Source organism: Pygoscelis adeliae, unplaced genomic scaffold (genome assembly GCF_000699105.1).
Source record: "Pygoscelis adeliae isolate BGI_AS28 unplaced genomic scaffold, ASM69910v1 Scaffold14, whole genome shotgun sequence".
Classification (NCBI taxonomy): Eukaryota; Metazoa; Chordata; class Aves; order Sphenisciformes; family Spheniscidae; genus Pygoscelis; species Pygoscelis adeliae.
Genome location: NW_008825109.1, coordinates 3,804,826 through 3,824,560, shown reverse-complemented (window position 1 = coordinate 3,824,560; position 19,735 = coordinate 3,804,826). Strand labels below are relative to the sequence as shown.

Below are 19,735 nucleotides of genomic sequence, written 5' to 3'. Positions count from 1 at the left end.
GATGCTTGCAGAAGGCATCTCAGATGTGTCAGAGAACTCTCATCCTAAGCTTGCCCATTTCTCTCCACCCACTCTACAGGGAGTCTGGGTGACCAGCTCAGACACAAATATCTGCAGTTGGGCGAGAGGAGCTCCAAACTCGCCCCCCTAAAGCAGCCATGGGTCCTAACTTGGACAGTTGCATCATCCTTCCACGACTAGCTCCAGCAGCAGGAACTCCTACCACCAATCTCTTCCTCATCCTGTCCTACAGTCCTTCCCTGATTGTATTTAACACCATCTCAAGCATGTATGACTCCCTTTTGGGAAGCTGTGCGGTGGGCTCTGTCAGGTGCATTCAGACACAAGCTTGCTCCCGTCCTTTACCAAATCTGGCCCGGCATTTTTTTCTTAAGTGTGACAAAGTTTTTTTGTCTTCTTAAAACTGCTCTGCACCATTAGAGGAAAATACTGGCCAGGCAGCCTGCAGGTAACTCCTAGCAGAAGGTCTGAGAGCTGGACCAAGGTATAAAATACTTTCTGGAAGAAGTCTTAGAGAAGCAGAGTTGCTGGGTCTTTAATGGGAGACAAAGCCTTCACATCCCCAGGGTCCCTAAACCCTCTGTAGCAAAGCTATGGATATGTACACGCAGCCGCTGCGGGCTGCCGGCACACCCACACACAGTCCCTGCAGAGCAACACAACCAAAAAGCCACAAAACAGTCCCCATCGCCGAGGAGCAGAAGAGCAATAGCTTCATTCCCACCTTGGCTGTAAGAACCACCACCAGATACGAAGGGAATCTGCTGAACAGACTCAATCTAAGTGGGTTCATTTTTCGCATAATAGGGTTTCCGGAACCAAACACTTAACAGCTCCCTTTGGGAGGCTGCAGTTTGGTTTTGCACCTGGACAGCTTGAGAGGAAGGAGCATGCCCTGGAGAACCATGCACCAGCAGGGTCCTGCACAGAGCAACTGGGTATTCGTGGCAGTGGGGACCTGAGTGTGAGCGCCAGGATAACCCAGGCCTGGCTGGGCTCTGCGCATACACAGGAGAACGGCAGAGACAGGGAGACTGGCACAAGGTAGATGTGATCCATCCTGCCACTCCACACTAACACTCATCCCTGGTTACTGGTGGCCATGCTACCCCTGGAGCTTGTTAGCTGGTCCCAAATCTCTCCTTCCCCTTTGTCTGGGCAGCATCCAAATATCCCCAGAAATGCTGTGGTCTCAAACCGTGTGGGTACACCTAGCTGCGTCCCCTGTGTACAGAATACCCACATCTTTTCTCTTGCCATTGCCTGGAGAGCTCCTGTGTCTTCCCGCCTTTCCCTGTGTATCCCACTGCCTACCATCGTCTCAGTTATCTAATGAGCCCTAGTTGCTGTGCAACAATATACCTAAGCCTTCTGCCCTCCTGTAGGTTATACAACCAAATACTCGGTTTATTTGCTTGATTACAGCAACATACCATGATGGCAATTTCTTTTTTTCCTTGCCTTACTGGGTAACTTGCTGTGTGCGGCTTATGGACCCATCATGTACACTTCTGGTGATCTGTGTTAAAAAAACAAACAGGCTCAGGTGGAAAGAAATGTTGCTGAAGAGGATCTGTCTAAACAAAGAGACCAAAGGAGCTTGTACAGTCTAACAAAGCACAAGGTGTTGCTTTATATGATTCTATAAATACATTCAGGGATGTAGGATAAATATCAGGGAATAAGAACTATTTGTTAGAAGACGACATTAGCACAAGATCAGATGGATACAAATCAAGCGTGAACTTACTTAGATTGGAAACTAGTAGAAAGTTTCCAAATCATCACTGAGAACACAAAACATCTGGATATGCCACAGAGCTGGAAAAGGCCTCCTGGGTCACTGTCGGCAGCAGGCTCCACTCCATCTTAAAACTCATTAGTTTTTCACTTGTTACTTTGTTTTAAAAGAAGTTTCCTGCTCTTCTCACATCCACGTCCCTATTGCATACCTGGGGGAGTGCTCTTCCCTCTCCTCACCATTGATTTCCCTTGCCCGGGCTGGGTAGGCACACAGGGATGCAGGCCAGCATGCCATCCTACCCTGCCACTGCCTGACCTCCTCCTCAAGCATCTCCCCAGCCGAAGCTGTTTGCTCTCACACGCTTTGCTTGGGGTTGTGCCTTGCAAAAGCACAGCTGCCTTGGCGGGTGAAGGAGGCGAGCGCGGATGGGGCGCCAAGCATTTGCTTAAACTGGGCAGGTTCCCAGTTTAAATAAATCTAAATTCCCAGGATCTAGAGAGGGAGGCTGACCCGGCAGTGCTGCCAGCGGAGGGGCCGGCCGGCTGCCTGCCCCACTCCCCTCAAGCTGAGATATGCAGATCCATCACGCAGGGGAGGAGCGCATGAATCACAGCTCTCAGCTCCTCCGTGAGGGGGAAGGAGCCCGGTCCCCCAGCACCATGGTAGAAATGTCTAATTAGACACAACAGAGGGACAGATATGCATACTCAGGAACCTTTCTACATAAGCATAAATTAAGGAAAGCCAAATATTTATTTTAAATGGCTGTGCCATATGCTGATGAAATGCTAATTTGCACAGAAAAAAACACACTGTAAATAAACTCCCCAGAAGCACCTCACATTCACTAAGCTTCATCTTTCTGAGCAAACTAACAAGAAGAAAATAAAATCAACAGCATCCATTATAGACTCCCTTCCATAAGAAATTCAGGCAAGCTTACGATGACATGGGCCAGTGCTTTTCAAACTACCATCTGCAGCCCCATGGAGCACCACAGGCTATTTGTTAAGGGCCTGCAGAAGGTATTTAAGAAAAAAAAACTTGCTGTGTTTAATTCACAATACAGGCATCTTCGGCCTCAGTAGAAAAAATGCTAGGGGGCTGCAAATCAAAAGCAACTGAAAAACACTACTGTATGCTTTAGGATCAGGAACTGAGAGTCAGAGAGACAGTTTTCTCTCCTCCACTGACCCCAGGACCTTGGGTGAGTGACTCAACCTCCACCTCTCTCCTCATCCTTCTACCACCTCAACTCCCCATAAGCATTTGCAGCATCTCTTGTGCACCTGAACGGTACCCAGCACTACAGAGCCCCAGGACCCTACGGAAACACATCACTATTAACATCCCCTTATTCTTCTAGCCCTCCAAAAACAGTCTGGCCCCAGCATATCCCAAAGTTTGAAGACATTTCAAGATGGGAAGCAAGCTATTAGGAAGACAAATTTGATGACATAAAAGGCAGGTTTTGTAGTGACCGTAACAAAGCAGCCCTCGAGATTGGCATGTTTTTAAGCTCCAAGGCTGGGTGGCGAAACCTGTCGGCAGTGCCTGCAGTTGCCTTCTTTTGTTCACTGATTCACTTCCACCCTCTTACATACGTTCTCCTCCCTGGCAAAGATGCGAAGAGCACCATTTTTATCAACATGCATATTGCAGTGTTGTCAGCAGCTCCTTAAGGTTATTCCCTTTTTCTTCTCCGTCATATTTATAAATCCTGTGCAGGGTTGCTATGGTTTCTGTTACCACCAGTCCAATTGGTATTCAGTACAGTTCCTCTCACCTTCACCATTCGGGTGACCTTTACTTCACAAGGAAGATCTCATGCCATCAGCCTGTTCAATTAGATGTCACACAACACGCTGTGCAAGAACACCAACTGCTAAGCAAAAGAGGGCTCTGTGGAACCAATTCATCTGCAAAGGCTGCCTGAGAGACAGATAAACAATGGTAATTATTTCAAAACAAATTGGAACCAGAAAGCGCAACCCAGCAGTGTAACTGCTAGACAAAAAGGAAAGCCACAAAAAGAAGACATTTCAGCTCCCAACATCTTGGGTACTCCGGCATCTTCCTCTAGGCAAGTATTTTTCTACCTTTCTGGCTCTCCAAAGTCAAGTTCAAAAAACTCTTACTTTCAAGACAGTTTCTTTTACATCAGTTAAACAACTTATGCAAGGGACTGCTCACGAATGGCAGCAACACAGCTGTAATCTGGTAGTAAGAATTTCTCTCTTTGCCAAACTAATATTCTAAATATTATATTTAAGCAACTTTGCACAAAGCTACAAGATTTACTGTACAGCCAGACAGCCAAGCAGGATGCATGATACTTTCCTCCAAAAGTAAGCATGCTGGGAATGGGCTCAGTAGCTTCATGTACCAACCAGATCACAGGATCCCCCAAACCCTAACCCAGACACTGAACAAAAACCCCATGGCTTCCCCTTCGTTCCTACTACAACAAAGAAGTCACAAATACACAAAAGCCAGAAAATCGAGCTTGGACACGATACGACCCTAACTCTGCCCGTGCAGTGGGAATGGGAACATCCCCATGCTCTGCCTCTTCATAACAAAGCCAGAACTTTCCTTGTGGCACTTCCTTAGCTGTTGAGGTAAGTGTTCTTGCACTGGGCAACCAGGCTAGCCAAGACATCTCATCCCCATACACTTTTAATGCTAGTTATGCTAGACATGTCTAGGAGCATGGCGCTTTAGCTGATCAAAAGACAGCTCTGTATTGCACAAAAGGAGCTCCTCTATTATAAGTACTGAACAACCGTATATGTGGTAAGTGGGTCAGAAGAACAGGTCACAACCAGCGTACAAAAACAGGCTGGCTTAGAAAGCAGAGAGGGTCAAATGCCCCCGTGCTGTGGGAGGTGGGAACATCACTTGCTGCTGCAGCTCCATTAGCTAAGGTTTGTGTGGAAGTCAGGCTCTGAAACACAGGTGATTGAGGCATCCGCAGCCACGGCCAAGCTTTTGCACAGCGCTCTCATGAAACACTTAACATGAGCAGGGAAAAAGACCGTGTGCCACATTCTCTGAACTGAAGCATCTCCCTGCCTTTGCTATCACCAACACGTGTGGTTTTATGCAGTCTGCGTTATTCCGTCAGAGGGCTACTGAGACTATGCCTGCCCGGCTTGGCTGCAGCCTGCATTGAGAGTGTTTTTCAGTGGGCGGCTCACAGTGGACCCCGGCTGCAGCCACGGTGCTGACACCCAGTTTACACCAGCGTGTTGCTCTGCACTCCCAGGCTCCCTGCTCACTCCCCGGTAGCACTTTCACCTGCATGTTCATCATGTTCTTATCTGTCACTACAGATCAGAACAAATTCTCAGTCCACAAACTGCTTCAGGGTAGTTTATTCCAAAAACAGACAAAAAAAATTAATTATTTCCTCTGCTGCTTCCACCTCCTTGTGCCTGGACTGTACAGCTATGTCTTTGCCTGCTTGATGGAAGACTTCTTTACAGCAACACAATCTCTTTCATCTTTACCATGATCAGAACAAGTCAGTGCACCTTTGCTACTTCACAGTCTCTTTTAAACTGGGGTGAGCTGAACTTTCTATGCAAAGATTTGACCTCTCCTGAAATCCCTTGATCAGCAATTTCCCTTGCTCGCTCTTTCATGCTTGAGGCATTATGAAACACTGGAAACTACACATACTTTCATAAGGAAGTTAGTGAGAAAATTCAAATAATCAACTCAGTCCCAAGAGACTTGGGGTCTCTTTCCAAGTTTGAAAGCTCTTTCCTAACAGAAGTTTTGCTCTTGAAAGTCTACTATTAGCAGGCAGCTGATGATATAGCTTCTCTGGAGCCTGATTATACTTCCAGCCCAGGGGCAGGCAATAAAAAAGCCTGCCCAGCTCTGTGAGGTCTGAATCAGGTGCTAACACTGAACATCTCCTGGGGCCTCTGCTTTCCTCTCCCCCACCCTCCTTCCATGTGCTGGGCATTGGAGCATTCCCCACTTTATAGCTTGTGGCAACGAAAGGCCAATTTAAGAGGGAAAGCATTGCTGACAGCATTATCCAAAAAAAACAGACTCTGCTTTAACTGCTCTTCATCCAGGACTTTGGTGAATCCAACACCACCGTGAAATGCTGAAAAAAATCCGCATTGTGTGGCAGCCTTTGGAAACAGTTACCAGCAAAGCACTCACAGCCCAATGCGAGTGAGACAAACAGACTCTACACGTACATTCATTACTTCACACAACCAGATTGCTTATTGTACAAAAATTAACAGTGCCATCCAAGAGGGCCTTCACAGATGTTTAGAAAGAGACACGTAAACACAGCTTTAAAACATGTTTTTTATGTAATTTAGGTACAAACTATTGAAGCACCACACATTGTGTGCATATATATACACATACACACGTGTGCGCGTGTAGCTCCATACAGACAGAACAAATTGTCACAGCAGGCTGCGATATGCTCGTACATTGCTCTCTGAGGAATCCAACATCCTTACACAAGGGTTTTCGCCCAGTGGGACACGAAGTGGACTTACGCTGAACCGTAAGCTCATCCTTAGGGCCTCGAGTTGCTGCTGCTGTTGGCCCGGCCTTCCTTCCCTGGTTGCTCCTTGCTGCACCCCGCTCCTGGCTCCCCTCTTGAGTTAATAACCCAACCTCCAAGCCCACCTAGGTAAGTGCACCAGAGTGACTTGGTAAAGATGTAAGGGTCAGCATACAGGGTCAGATCCCTATCCTGAAAAGTCTCAGCAGGGAAGGGATGGTCTCTGTCTTGTGAAGTGCCTGATCTAGCAGGGCCCAAGTCACGGGTGTAATGCTTGGGTACAACCATCGTACATATAAACATCTACAGCCTGGAAACTTTCACTTTTCTGTTCTGCAGCAGCAAAGGATTAATGGACCTGTACAGGAAAAACATATTTGGGGTAGAAATCATGACCTTTAGAGAAAAAGACCACAGCACCTGAGTAATTCCTACTAGAGGGAATGCCCAGTACAGTGAATTTTGATTAACATCCAAGAGGGAAGTTTAATGCCTTAAGGTAGAAGGTTCATCAAAGAGCTAAGGAACGACATGTTTGCTAAATGCTGTGCTTTCATCAGTAGGAAGGGCACTGCTGCTTGCAATACGAAACTGAGAAAACTGGTACTTAGACCTTTCTAAGCAGCAACTGCTGAATCCCAGCACTGCTCTTGGGCAGCTGAACAGGGTAAGTTACTGGCATTCATGTCTATTCCCTTCTAGATCTTGCCCAAGCTCCTCAAGCAGCAATGGCCTCTCTAGTGAGAGACCCTGAAGTGCTAATCTGTCATTGGCCACAAAAGATTTGCATGGCTTTACTAATTTCTACTACAGTAAAACAAATAAACAAACAAAAAAAAAAGAGTAAAGGCAGCAGCCTACAGCTTTCGTAAGGAAGAAATGACAGACTGTAGCAATGCTTTCAAAGCTTTCTCTCTATGAAGTCCAGTTATTCCCTGGGAGGAACAGACTAGCCTTGGTAGGAATTTATCCAAAAGTTATAAAGAGTCAACACGGCTTCCACTTGCTCATCTTCCAATGCAGAGAGAACTGTTCCTTTTAGTCTGACAGCCGCAGGTACGGTGAATCCCAAGAACTCTACTGTGCAGTTAGTACAAACCAGCCAGGAAAGAAGCAACTGGAGCTTTTATTCTCCCTGTAGGTGAAGAGGGTAAAAGCTGATGTTTTTTCTGCACTAACCTCCCTGTCCAGGAGTATAACAAGGCCTAAAGCTAGCCAGTGGAGATGCTCTGTCCTTCGAAAGATATCAACAGCAGCTGTATCTCAACCAGTCTGGGAGCCCTAGAAGGTATTTTTCTGGAGTGCCACATGGAAACATGCTTCTAAAGCCCTGACTTGAGTTTCATGTCAAATGCAAGACTGACAGAACCTCCATGGGGTTCCTCCATGCAAATCGGGACAGCCCTTTAAAATGACAGGATCAATCCAAGATGTGGTCTTCACATACAAAGAAAGAAAAAGGAATACAGACGGACAAAACAGCAATGGTAAAACAGCTTTAAAAGTCGCTCACATAATCAGATAGAAGCTGCAGAGCTGTCATGCACGTATCCTGACAGCCCTTGCTATTGAACAGTAGACAAGCTTGAGCAGCATTTGCCTTAGTGGTTCACATGTCATGGCCCAAGAGACCAGTGTGCTGAATTACTGACATTATTGGGAACTTCCAAGAACTCGCAAAAAGGAGCAAATAAGGATACATTCGCATTCAAGAGGAGATGTTATCTGTTTCTTACTCCAGTTTGCCCCATCTGGCTGTGCCACTAGGAGTCTCAGCAGAGAGCTGAAGGGCAGAATACCTACCGAACCGCACAGCAACTTGCACCCGCCTAGCTCACAAAATCACCAAAAATTTGAGAGCTTGCATATTCCTCTGTAAATTTAACCTCTCCTTCTCATTCCTAGCACGGGAAACCTTCATATGTCAGACTCGCAGCCCGAGTCTGTGAAAAGCTCATATAGTCAGCATGACAGTTATACTCTAGAGAGAGGATTTCTCATGCTAGAGTTTATAACCCAACCCTTCTCATCCCTGCACTTGTACGTGGGAAGGGAAGAAACAGATAAGAACATAAATGAGATAGTACAAATTAATTTCCCCTACATCAATAATATTTATACATTTTTAAGAAATCTTCATTAAAAAGAAAATTAAGCGTGAACAGTTCTACAACATAAACAGGTGCAAATTCCATTGCCTAGTAAAGCTAGGAAAGAGTTCATCTCTAATCAGAAGCAGTGGAAGTCCACAGCCACGTGTTTTAAGGACAGCCTTCCATTTTAAAGACAGCCTTGATATTAGTGTCTTTACTGTATTAAACTCTTGGTACTTAAATAATAATAGTAATAATAATAATATCTAGACAGCATAAAGTATAGGATGATACATAAGCATAAAAGTGCAAGATGTAACTTCAGTCAAAGTGTCTACTGGTCAAATTGGTACAAACTGTGTTCAGTGATCAAGCATAAACTGGACTGAGAGCAATCAAGGCCCTTTTCTTTTCCTCTCATCTCCATCAGAAGTCATCACAGGTAACATCAATCCAGTCTGAAGTGACATCAATTCCAAATGGGTGTACATGAGAGGAGAGCCGAGCCCATGTCTTGATGGAAAACTGATCCTCATTTCCTCTGTGTAATGCCAATTAATCCATAGGCTTTGCTCCGAATATCCGAGCAGAGAGAGAGAGAACAGTAACTTCGATGCCACATTCAAGGGACGCAGAGTCAGCAGCTCAACAGAAATGTAGCACTTAAGTGCAGGGGGTACAGCGAGCTCTCGTTAGCTCCTCTGGAGTCACATCCCCCAGCTGATTTATTGACTCGAGCCATGAAAGATGACTATGAGGAGGTTAAGTAACACTGCTCTTTCATTGGAAAAATAAAAAGATTATCCTCACAAGTATAATTTTTCCCTTCCTGTTTGTCTTATTTTACTATTTCAGAGATAAAATATCTTTTACAGTATCAGCTCATTATTGTGTTCATTCCCTTTAAAGGCAAATGGAGTTTAAAAGATCTTGTCACCAGAAGGGGGTGGGATGGGGGCAGAGGCAGACCTTTTAGTAAACCTTTAAAAAGATTTCTAACTCATTTTGCAAGTGAAAACAACAAAAGCCATAAAACTCTAGCAAAGGAGAGCTGTCACTGAGATTAAGCAGATCCAAACTCCACCATCCATTTTTCATACTTCTCCAGGTCTGCAGCAGAAACAGATTTGGAGATTTTCTTCAGAGCCAGCTCAAAGTCTCCCTTGGTAACCGGCATCTGAAGCTCCTCTTTAGAAAGTGCACGAATCTCTTCCGGAGTTAAGCCGTTAATACGTCGTCTCATTGCCATTAAAGAGGCATCCCTGGAAATACAGGACAATGTATGGGAGCTAATTGCTAGCAGCATGTGCTGTAAGCCTATGAATTTTGATTGTATTCTCTTGCTAGAAACCACTGGCAGGAACACTTAAGAGAGCATTTATTTACCATAGAAGATGCGGTTCACATCTTTCTTAGCTTCCATGTACCCAGATCACTACATTAATTCAACATAAAGAATGCATTGGCACCAAAACTCATTTAAGCATATGGTAAATGTGCAGAGATAATTAAAACTATAAAACTGAAAACCTTTTACAATGATTCATAGAGATGAAATTTTACAACTTCAGTGCAGGAAAGGGCAGGGTGGGAGAGGAATTGCACTCACGGACTTTTTTTTTTTCTTTCCAAGTAGTCTGGATTTTGCACCCCCATCCCCTTAGATTTCAACCTTCTCTCCACCGTGTAGCCCAAAAGGACAGTCAGCAAGTGTTCGGAGGGCAGCCCAGCTCTATTGCCTGCTCGTACATAGCACCTGAATCTGTAAAGGGCAGAGCAGGAGGCATCAGACACTAGCTTCACGTGGCCCTGCGGGGCTGAGGCCATCGGTGCCCATGGCTCCTCACGCTCTACCTGCTCCACGACTCCTCCCCAGCTCAGATGCTGCCAGTGTGGTCCACTGGCACGGAGAACACTGCTCATTTCTCACACCACAGCCCACATGCAGTCTGAAATTACATTTTCTCTTTCCCCAGGTTTTTCCCAGCAAGGGATAACACAGGCCTCAGGGAGAACAGGTAATTTAACTATTGCACTGCGTGACACACACCAAAGTTTTCAAAACCATGGAGTCATTTCACAATTTCAGCAAAGCAGCAGGGGAAGAAAAAAATCCCAAGCCATGTTCTTAAAGAATCAGTTTCTCTTGGCAGGGATCCTAACGTCGTAAGGGACGCAGACTTCCTACCAATAAGTTTTTCCAAATACCTATCCTCCACCAGAAAAGCTTCATTTGTCAAAAAATGAAACAAATTGTGGGAACAGGATGGAAATAAATTCAATACTAATGCTATAAACTATCTGTATCACGCTTGCACCTAAAAGATTCAGGCAGAAACCAAGACCGTGCTGCGCTGGGGGCTGACCAAACATACAGCATATAGAAGCCCCAAAGACGTATTCTGTGAAAAGTTCCTTTGCATCGCAAAATTCTAGCTCTTAAACTCACGGGATTTAAAAAAAAAAAAAAAAAAAAATCCAAACCTGTTTTGCACTATGTTAACAAATATTCAGTAAATGCAGACAATGGTAACATGAGATTTGCTCAGACATTTTTTTTTCTCTTCAGAGCCAAGAAAACTTAATCACGTACATACAAAGCCTTCATGGTCTTTAGACTGCTCCACATGACAGTAACACATGGTTCCAGTAAAGAGATTTGGGCCTCAAACATAGTCACTGTTAGCATGGCTTCAGCTGTAGTCGGTATTGCCTTTTATCACATAATGTAAATGATGACTCTCCACGCAGTTTTATTTGCAAATTAAGGGGGGTGAGGTACCTGCAAACATTAGTGATGTCAGCACCAGAATAGCCTTCAATCTTCTCAGCAATTTCTTCAAGGCTGATATCAGGATCCAGTTCTACTTCCCGAAGATTAATCTTAAGTAGTTCCGCTCTGCCTTTTGCTACAACATAAAAATACTTGTTTGAAGACTTGCAAGAGTAACATTAAAAGAAGAAATAAACACAACTTAGATTTTTCAGTGAAAAGTGCAAACAAAAGGGTTTAACATAAGAAAAGAGACAGAACAAAACATTGTAAAGCGTGCAATCAAATACAGTGAAGTATACGGTTAAAAGTATTATATTAAACCAGCATACTCTTGAGACATTTTCCAAAGTCAAACGTCATTAAAAAATGTCTGTTACGTCTCAGGTGACAAAGCATTTGGTCACATACTGCCCAAGGGCACAAAAGCACAATCCTACAAATGTCTGCTGCTTCTCACACCCCTTTGGATTCACTTGCTGTTCAAGTGTTTGATTACATATTATTCACAAAGTTTCATTAGAACCACAACGAGGATTCTATTAACAGAGCTTCAGACAGCACAAACCCCTTAACAACAGGCTGAACTTTAAGCATATGTTTAAGCACTTTACTCAGTTGGGACCCAAGAAAGCTGCTGAAGCCTGATAGAAAACAGATACATTAATACATTAATACAGTAAACATATTAATATATTTACAATACAAATGTCCTGGTATCCCACTTTCAGACCTAGATGCAGTGTGCACACAGTGATAACCAGCTGCGCAAATGAGCACTTATGCAGCCAATTAACCATTTTTCTTGTAGAGGGCATGTGCATATGTGCATTTGGGTACATACGTTAAGCAGCCTAGGCTTATAAGAGGCAATTCACATTTGACAGCTTAGGCCTCAGTGTTACTCTGCATAAGGGTGGTAAAGAAGCGGACGAATGCTTTCCTGGCTTTTACTGTACAGAAAAATATACCAGCTCAGCATCGTTATTTCCACAGTGACCAATTTTTATGACCTAGAAAAGAGGACAACCACAACAGAAGAAATAGCAGTAGGAAAGGCTAAAAGTCTTAAGGAAATGTCCACACTTATGTTTTATTCATTGATGTCCCTAATTAAAGAAGGGGGGAGGGGAAATATAAAAGAAATTAGAAAGCTTGTCTAAAGCTGCTGGTTTTGTGTGCTTTGCAGAACTCTCAAGAATATAGAGTTATCAATCACACACAACTGGCACTAGCTATAAAATGGGGATTTATGATTTACAGAGCACAATGTACATACAGCATGCCTGCAGAGAGCGTCCTGTATCAGAGAACATTCTTCTAATCTTTGCTATGGGGCTAAGCAAGCCCTTGCAGTATTTTGAAAATGAAACACGGCAGAATATATACTTGCATCAAATTCCACAATACACAGGTGTGTATATATGACATATATCACTTTTTCAATTAAAATGCATGACCACATCCAATCACACAGCACAGTTATAAATGCATCACGTAGACTTGCCCAGAACAGCTCAACGTTCTTATTTACAGAATAGATGCAACAGAACATAAGATTGGAAATAAAACTGGAGCACATCTCGTATGTTGTCCAGGGTGTAATACACTGTGTCAAAAACCAATCTGGTTTAATTAGAAACAAGAACAAGAGCCAATAGGATTTTAAACTAATTGGTCATAAAGACAGGCATCCTGTTAGGAGCTGTTACCGCCTGTGAGCTGCAAAGACAAGCTGTAGAACTATTAAGTGTCCTTATACCTGCTAAACTCAATCACAACTGCTGTCACCATGAACACGCATCTTGTTATCTTGAGTGCTCATGCAGGGAGATGAGGCATCCACCGTACCAAGAAGAAACGAAGCTATGCAAACTTCAAGTGATAGGAATCTCAAAATTAATAGGACAGGTGAATGACAGCTAGGAAAGACAATACAAGCCGAGATGTCTTAGGGCAGGAAAGCAATCAGCCTGCTGCATTCCGAGTGACTCAAAGCACAGTCATAAAGGCGAGCAAGCAGTGATATACAATGAACTAAGCCTGTAAGTGAAAATTTGTGGATCCACTTCTTTGCATTTGTCTGCAAGGGCACAGAGTGCGTTTGCAATATTTCTGAACATGTCCGAAGGCTGCCTTTGATGATCACTCAAGGATTGACAAACATTTAAAATAATTCCAGGCTCGTTAAAACTAACTGTGTTTCAAAATGTACGAACCCATCAATGGGCTTGCAATGAAATGCCGCAGCTCTTCGTTGTTAAGCCCCCAAGCAAGTAGTATTTCTTTTTCCCCTCACTCTCTTTAAAAATAAAGCGACCCAGCCAAATGATTAACCCCTGAATTTCACTGCTCATCAGAAAAACATCAAGATTCGTCCCAAACCCAACAGTCCTGCAGTAGCCCTAAGCTTGTCTTGCAAAGGCCATTTTCAAGGAAAATGCTCATAGCAAACATACCTGTGGGCAAAGGTATATAAATCCTCTTCTCCAGTCTCCGTCGGAGAGCTTCATCGATATCCCAGGGAAAATTTGTAGCTGCTAATACCATAACCATCTTGGAAGGGTCATCATTTTCCAGAGCACCACCTACCCCTTCAAGCACAACAGTTTAGAGCAGTTTCGATCCACAGCTCTTATTGATTGAGATGCTTGCTAAGAAACACTGCACACACACACATTGCAAAAGCCTAGACAAAGCTAAGCAACAGCTCTATGTCGTCCTAGTGCTGCTTTCCAAACTTCGCATAGCTTAGGTGTGACAAGACCATCACTGTCGCAGAGAAGGGGGCAGTTCATTCTTTTGCTCAGTCAGGGGAGGGCTTTTTTTGACAGTGCTAATAACAGTCATATGTGAGTGTAGCCCTACTAGTCCCACCGAAAGTGCTATCTCTGTCAAATCTGGCCATAGAAGAAACAGGAATCACTCCTTGGCCTCCCAAATGAAGACTGCAAAGAAATTATCACTTTGGGGCAAAAAGTTGCCTACCCTGAGTTTATGACAATGAACCTGCGCATTTGAGGACATTACAAACAGTAACAACAACTGCAATACAGCGGTGGTTATCAAACCACTACGTCATACAATATTCCTCAGATGGTCATCCTCGTTATGTGCACCTGCACAGAACAGGTACTAAATCTGACTAAAAGGGTAATATTAGCTGCCGCCACAGAATACAGCAAAATCAGATCTCGCAATGGGGTTCCTGCGCTGGAGACTCTAGCAAAGGGGAGAAATTTGTTTAAATTGCACCAAAATTAAAGACCTGTATTAAACTGTACAAATCTCCATTATCTGCTTCTCCTAGTGTCTGTGTCACTTAAATACGAGTTTTCAATTTACCATCAAAATGGCCATTTTAGAAAAAATAAAGCAGAACACCCTTTTCAGTCATCTGCCTTTGAACACTCCAAAAATACACTACTCTCAAATTCTGCCGTATTTTTCCCCCCATCCATAAAGCCAGGTTTTCCAGATTGCTCAAGTTCTGACATTCCCACCTGTAAAGAAACAGCACCCCAGCCCCAAACTCGGATCTAAACACTTGTTACCGTCCATTTGCACAAGCAGCTCTGACTTGACTCTGCGACTCGCCTCATGTTCGTCGGACGTGCCTCTGCGGCTGCAGATGGAATCTATCTCATCAATGAAGATTGTTGTTGGAGCATAAAACCTCGCCTTTATTCAAATGAAAACATCACTATTAAGGCTACAGCAGCAAGCACAGGCCCTCATCAGACCACGAACCAGTCCCACTAGACATACTACATACATATCTTCCCTGCCTGTCACAAGAAAATAATTCAAGACCTTGATTTGCAAACTGCCTGGCATACGGTTAAGTTTAAATAGTACTCCTCAAGTCAGGGGTTGTTCAGCGTTGGTTGGTTTTCCTCAGCAACTAGTCTTGCAAAGGGCAAAAAGGAATACAATCAAAATACAGGCAGTTTTTCACGTCCAGGTTTTTCTGCGGTGAGGGGAAAGCCCAGGGAACCGAAGGGAGCTCAGCCTGTCTCAACAGAGACAGGTTTTAACTGAGTGTTAAACTTTATTTTAATATTTTAATAATAAAGTTTTATTAACTTTAATAGTAGAAGTGCAGCGAGGATCCCAAAGAGATGAATGACCCTTCAGTGTAGGTCCACATGGGCATGCCCTTCACATACCCCGCGTGATGGACCGCACCCAAAACTTCACTGAGAGGCTTGTGTCCAGCATTCAGAACAGAAACAGAACTAAAACATGTATTGCTTCTAGAATAACAGTTCCCAACCCCTTCCAATTTCAAATCTACTTCCTATGGGCTTATCCCATAATCGAGTAAGAACTGAATTTCTGTCAAGGTCATGACTCTACATCTAGTCTGGAAAACGCTATCCTAAACATGGGTGATGAACCATTTCCTTCTTAATCCTCAACGACATACCAGAAAAGGACAGAAACACAGAGACTGTGCTTTTCTATCTGGTTGAGGGGGTGCCAACGCAATGAACTCCATGCTTCCAACATGCTGCTAGAGGGGCAGGAAACCAAGGGAGATGTCCCTTCTCACCTTAGTGATCCCCAGATCACATCATTGAGGACATACCATTTCAAACAAGAGGCGGACCAGCTTCTCAGACTCGCCCCTGTATTTAGACGTCAGGGTAGAGGAAGACACATTGAAGAATGTTGTTCCACATTCTGTAGCAACAGCTTTCGCTAGCATTGTTTTGCCAGTGCCAGGAGGACCAACCATCAGCACGCCCTGAAAGGTGAAAACAAAGGTAATGAAAAACAAATAAAGAAACTTTGCAATTGGTACTCTACACTACATCTCAGTATGATCCAAGATCTGCATTGTAATTGTTTAATAACATAATTGCAATCAGTGGAAAACAAAAGACAAGAATCCTGCTTTTGAGAACAGTGTGGAAGTGCTCTGGGATTTATTCTTGTTACCACTTCATTGGAGTATGAATCACAAAAGCCAGTAACTACTGCTGCACCTATCACCTGGGAAGCAGACAACAGATACAGCCTTGCTTTGAATCAGACAGAGCCTGGACTTGAACTTAGGCCCTTCCCAACTCACGAGGGGCTGCACATGCAGATGAAGAGAGTGAATTCTTCATTTTGGAACAAAGGCCCCTTCATGAAGAAAGTTTCACAGAAACCAAAATACTTTTGCAGAAAGTTGTGTTCCCTCAGTAGAGCATTCTTCTGTAGAAAAACATTTTGCCAAAAAACCCTGATGATGTGTATATACAAATCTGGTTGATTTTTACATATAGGTATGAACGAGAGCATTCGCTGAAAACAAGGGTTTGTCATACTGTTTAATCTCTCCATCTCAGTACTTCTATAGCCATACTACTGCATCTCAGCAATTCCTGGATGAAGCACCATCCTCACCACACTGTTGGATGGCAGAAGAGCACCGCTATTTCTATTTCACAGATGAGCAACTGTGGCTCATGTGGACTACCGCTCAGTCCCACAAAAAGCCTAATATGAACCTCGGTGATTATTCAAAAAGCTTTAAACTAGAAAACTGAACTAAAATTGTTGAGTCCCAGGTTGGCATCCACATCATCAGACTGCCTTTCTATCTATGGTCTGTCTGAAAGAGAGAGTAAGGAGCACACATCTCTGCAGCTCAGCACATTTACCCATCATTACACAAGCAGGTTTTTAGCTAGACACGCAGTGCTCTCAGGACCCATGTTAAGATTGTAGCACTGAGACTGGTTAATTGCTCTTGATAATATTTCTAAATACACTTATCTTTATGGATAGTCTTTCCAACCCTTTCAGCAGCAGTGCTGGAGAGGGACAACACACTGTTCCATCCCTGTACAGCACTAGAATAAGGCACTGTGATTTTCAGCATGACACTATAAAAATGTACTGCTCAAGGAGCTTGGGGTTTTTTTCCCCTCTCAACTGCAAGATCTTATTACATGCTAACAAGAGTTTCCTAAAGTAAAGTTGTACTGTGTTGCAAGGATAATCAAATAAGAATTGCACATCATAATGTGCTTTGCAATTAATAACTTACATAAAATGCCACAGCAATAAAATATCTGTTAAATGCAAGCCACATAGCAAATTAGATTTCATCTGTTCCTCACAAAAATTTACTTCAAAAAGCACAAAGAATGACATGGAAGAGATCTATAAAAACAAATCAACTGGGAACGCAATTATTAAAAAATGTAGTATTCAAAAGCAGTAGCCTCTCTGTACTCCATTTTCTATTAACTCTTAATACCTTTATTGCCATTTAACACCCAGCTAATGCAAGCTCAACATACATTCATTGGTAAATTAAGTTAGAAACATTCACACTCCATCCATACAGCTAACAGTCCAATGTCACTCCTCAGGCTGTCCAAGGTTTCCTAAGCTCCAGAGCAGCAAGCATAAAAAGTAAATGGACTTTTTCTCCCCATGAACATTCAGACATATACTGTGATTTGAGTTGCTGCATAGTCATACTGATATTATAATAATATTGCACGTACAACCCTGGAGTAACTGGGTGAAAATTACTCAGCCTGTGATACGCAAGTCAGAGATGACTTACTGTTCTCTCTGAGTTTCAAATGTGTTCATTTAATATTTTAAAACAAGCTTCACCTCAATTCAAATCACACTTGACTCCTGTGTTTGACAAACTCTGTTTACTGCAGGACCTGGTGATACAAGGGACCAATGTCATTTTTTGATACTGCTTTGGTCCTCCATTATTATGGAAGGTCAAATTCTGGCTTCAGCTACACATGCCGCTCGCTGCCGAAATCAAAGCCCATCACTTTGCACCTCCTATCTAACTATTAGTGAGCATTACTTAGCACGATACTGGTGGCATTCTGTATGTGTATAACATAGGTGCAAAGCAGCCACACCAGGTGTAAAGCCAGGGGAAAACCAAGCTCTCTGGGGATAAAGACAATAGAAATATCAGTTAAAAAAGGGGAAAAAAAAAAAAAGAACTTGAGTTCTCAACAAAACAAGATGTGCATGGTTTCAAACAGAAACACATAGGATCAAATTGCTCTTTCTCTCTGCAAACTAGGAGGCTGCCACTTACTCACTAGTTAAAATCCTTGACAAACACAAAGACTTCTTTATTCTTCCTCTAAGGCTCTGTAAATCCGAAGTATTCCAATAAGAAGCTGAAATGCACCACAGGGAGTAAGTGTTTTGATGAAATCACTGCAGGGTTACTTCTTGTTGTTGTAACAATCACTAGCAGAGCAGTGGGAAGCACAGCAAGCAACCAGGCCTTCTTGGCACAAAACAGTTTGGGGAAAAAGAAAGAGCAAGCCTGTGGACACTCGGAAACCCGTGGCTGCAAATACACAGCACCTGTGTTGAATCAGGGAAGACAGCTGGCTCCTTCACACAAGGCACTGTCCTCTGCAGGCACAAACTCTGAGGGCTATCTTGGGAATTGTTTTCAGGAGAGTCTGAACATCCAAAACCAGATTTGGCTGCCTTTTCCCTGAATTATTGTCCTGAACGCCTAGGCTCAACGAATGCCTGCTGCTGCACTGATTACTGCAAGAAACAGGCTTTCCTTCAAAACTTCTCATCCTTGTAGCACAGTCAAAGGTCAACAGTAGGGAAAATACCTGCTGTTCTGTGTGAAAAATAAATTCAGAAGAGTTACAGCTTCACAAGTCACCAGGGAAAAGGCTAACAATGAAGACTTTTCATGGACTCATCAGAAATCAATTTGCATTTCAGACTGAAGAGAGGAAATAATCTTAGAATTTTTTTCCATGTCTACAACCACCTTGTTTTCAGAGGCAACACTGCTCAGAGTGTGTAACTCTTTAAAAGACCAGGCTGTTGTTTCTTTATCCACTGCCACAATACTTGGAGACAGGGCCAGTGGCGCTCTTCATGTTCCCTGCGGTCTGCTGAGATACCTGCCTTACAGACAGATGGCCACTACATCCTCTAGGCATGTTAATAGGTGAAAAAAAAAGTATAGCAGCTCTTCTCTCCCTTAAAAGTTTTTGAGACCGGACAGACGGGGCCCCTGTAGTCTATAATAAGGGTATGGATCAGCTTCCTCTAAGCCAAGAGGAAAACAGAGAGATTCAGCTGTTCAAAAGACACTAAATGTCACCTACACTTGTAACCCACAGTATCGAGACTCCGTCCAAGCTGATAGCTCAGTTAACCTTAAGGTTAACCTCAAGCCCACTGGTACTGACCACAAGCACTCTAAACCCCAAAGGCCTGGGGCTAAGTTTGGGCTGTCCCCCTGCAACTCACTAAAATCTCCATGAACAGCCCTCAAGCAGCAATCTCTGAGCTCCTGCCGTCAGTTCCCACTCTTTCTGACTTTCCCTCTTTACTGTCTGTAGACATAAGCCCCAAGAATGACAAGTCTTCCACTCATCACTTCCCACAGGCTTTTGTTTTGTAAATAAGCAGAATAACAGGGATCTAGGACTGGCTCAGGCTGGAAGAGGACAGCTTTGAGAGTCAGACCTAAGTATAAGCCAGAGAAGTACAAGGACCAAGCAGGAAAAGACAGGGCAAGTGTTAGTAACACAAGA

At 43.5% G+C, this 19,735-nt stretch overlaps 1 protein-coding gene across 1 annotated transcript in view; it reads right to left on the bottom strand.

Annotated features, from left to right (window-relative positions):
• Positions 1 to 9,464: 9,464 nt before the first annotated feature.
• Positions 9,465 to 19,735, bottom strand: part of KATNAL1 (katanin p60 subunit A-like 1) — a 32,735-nt gene continuing 22,464 nt past the window's right edge. The window contains exons 7-11 of the mRNA XM_009327742.1: positions 15,766 to 15,924; positions 14,729 to 14,855; positions 13,634 to 13,768; positions 11,184 to 11,310; positions 9,465 to 9,663 (exon numbers count right to left, since the gene is read on the bottom strand). Of these exons, the coding sequence (XP_009326017.1) occupies positions 9,465 to 9,663; positions 11,184 to 11,310; positions 13,634 to 13,768; positions 14,729 to 14,855; positions 15,766 to 15,924 (747 nt within the window). The remainder of the gene's footprint in view (positions 9,664 to 11,183; positions 11,311 to 13,633; positions 13,769 to 14,728; positions 14,856 to 15,765; positions 15,925 to 19,735) is intronic.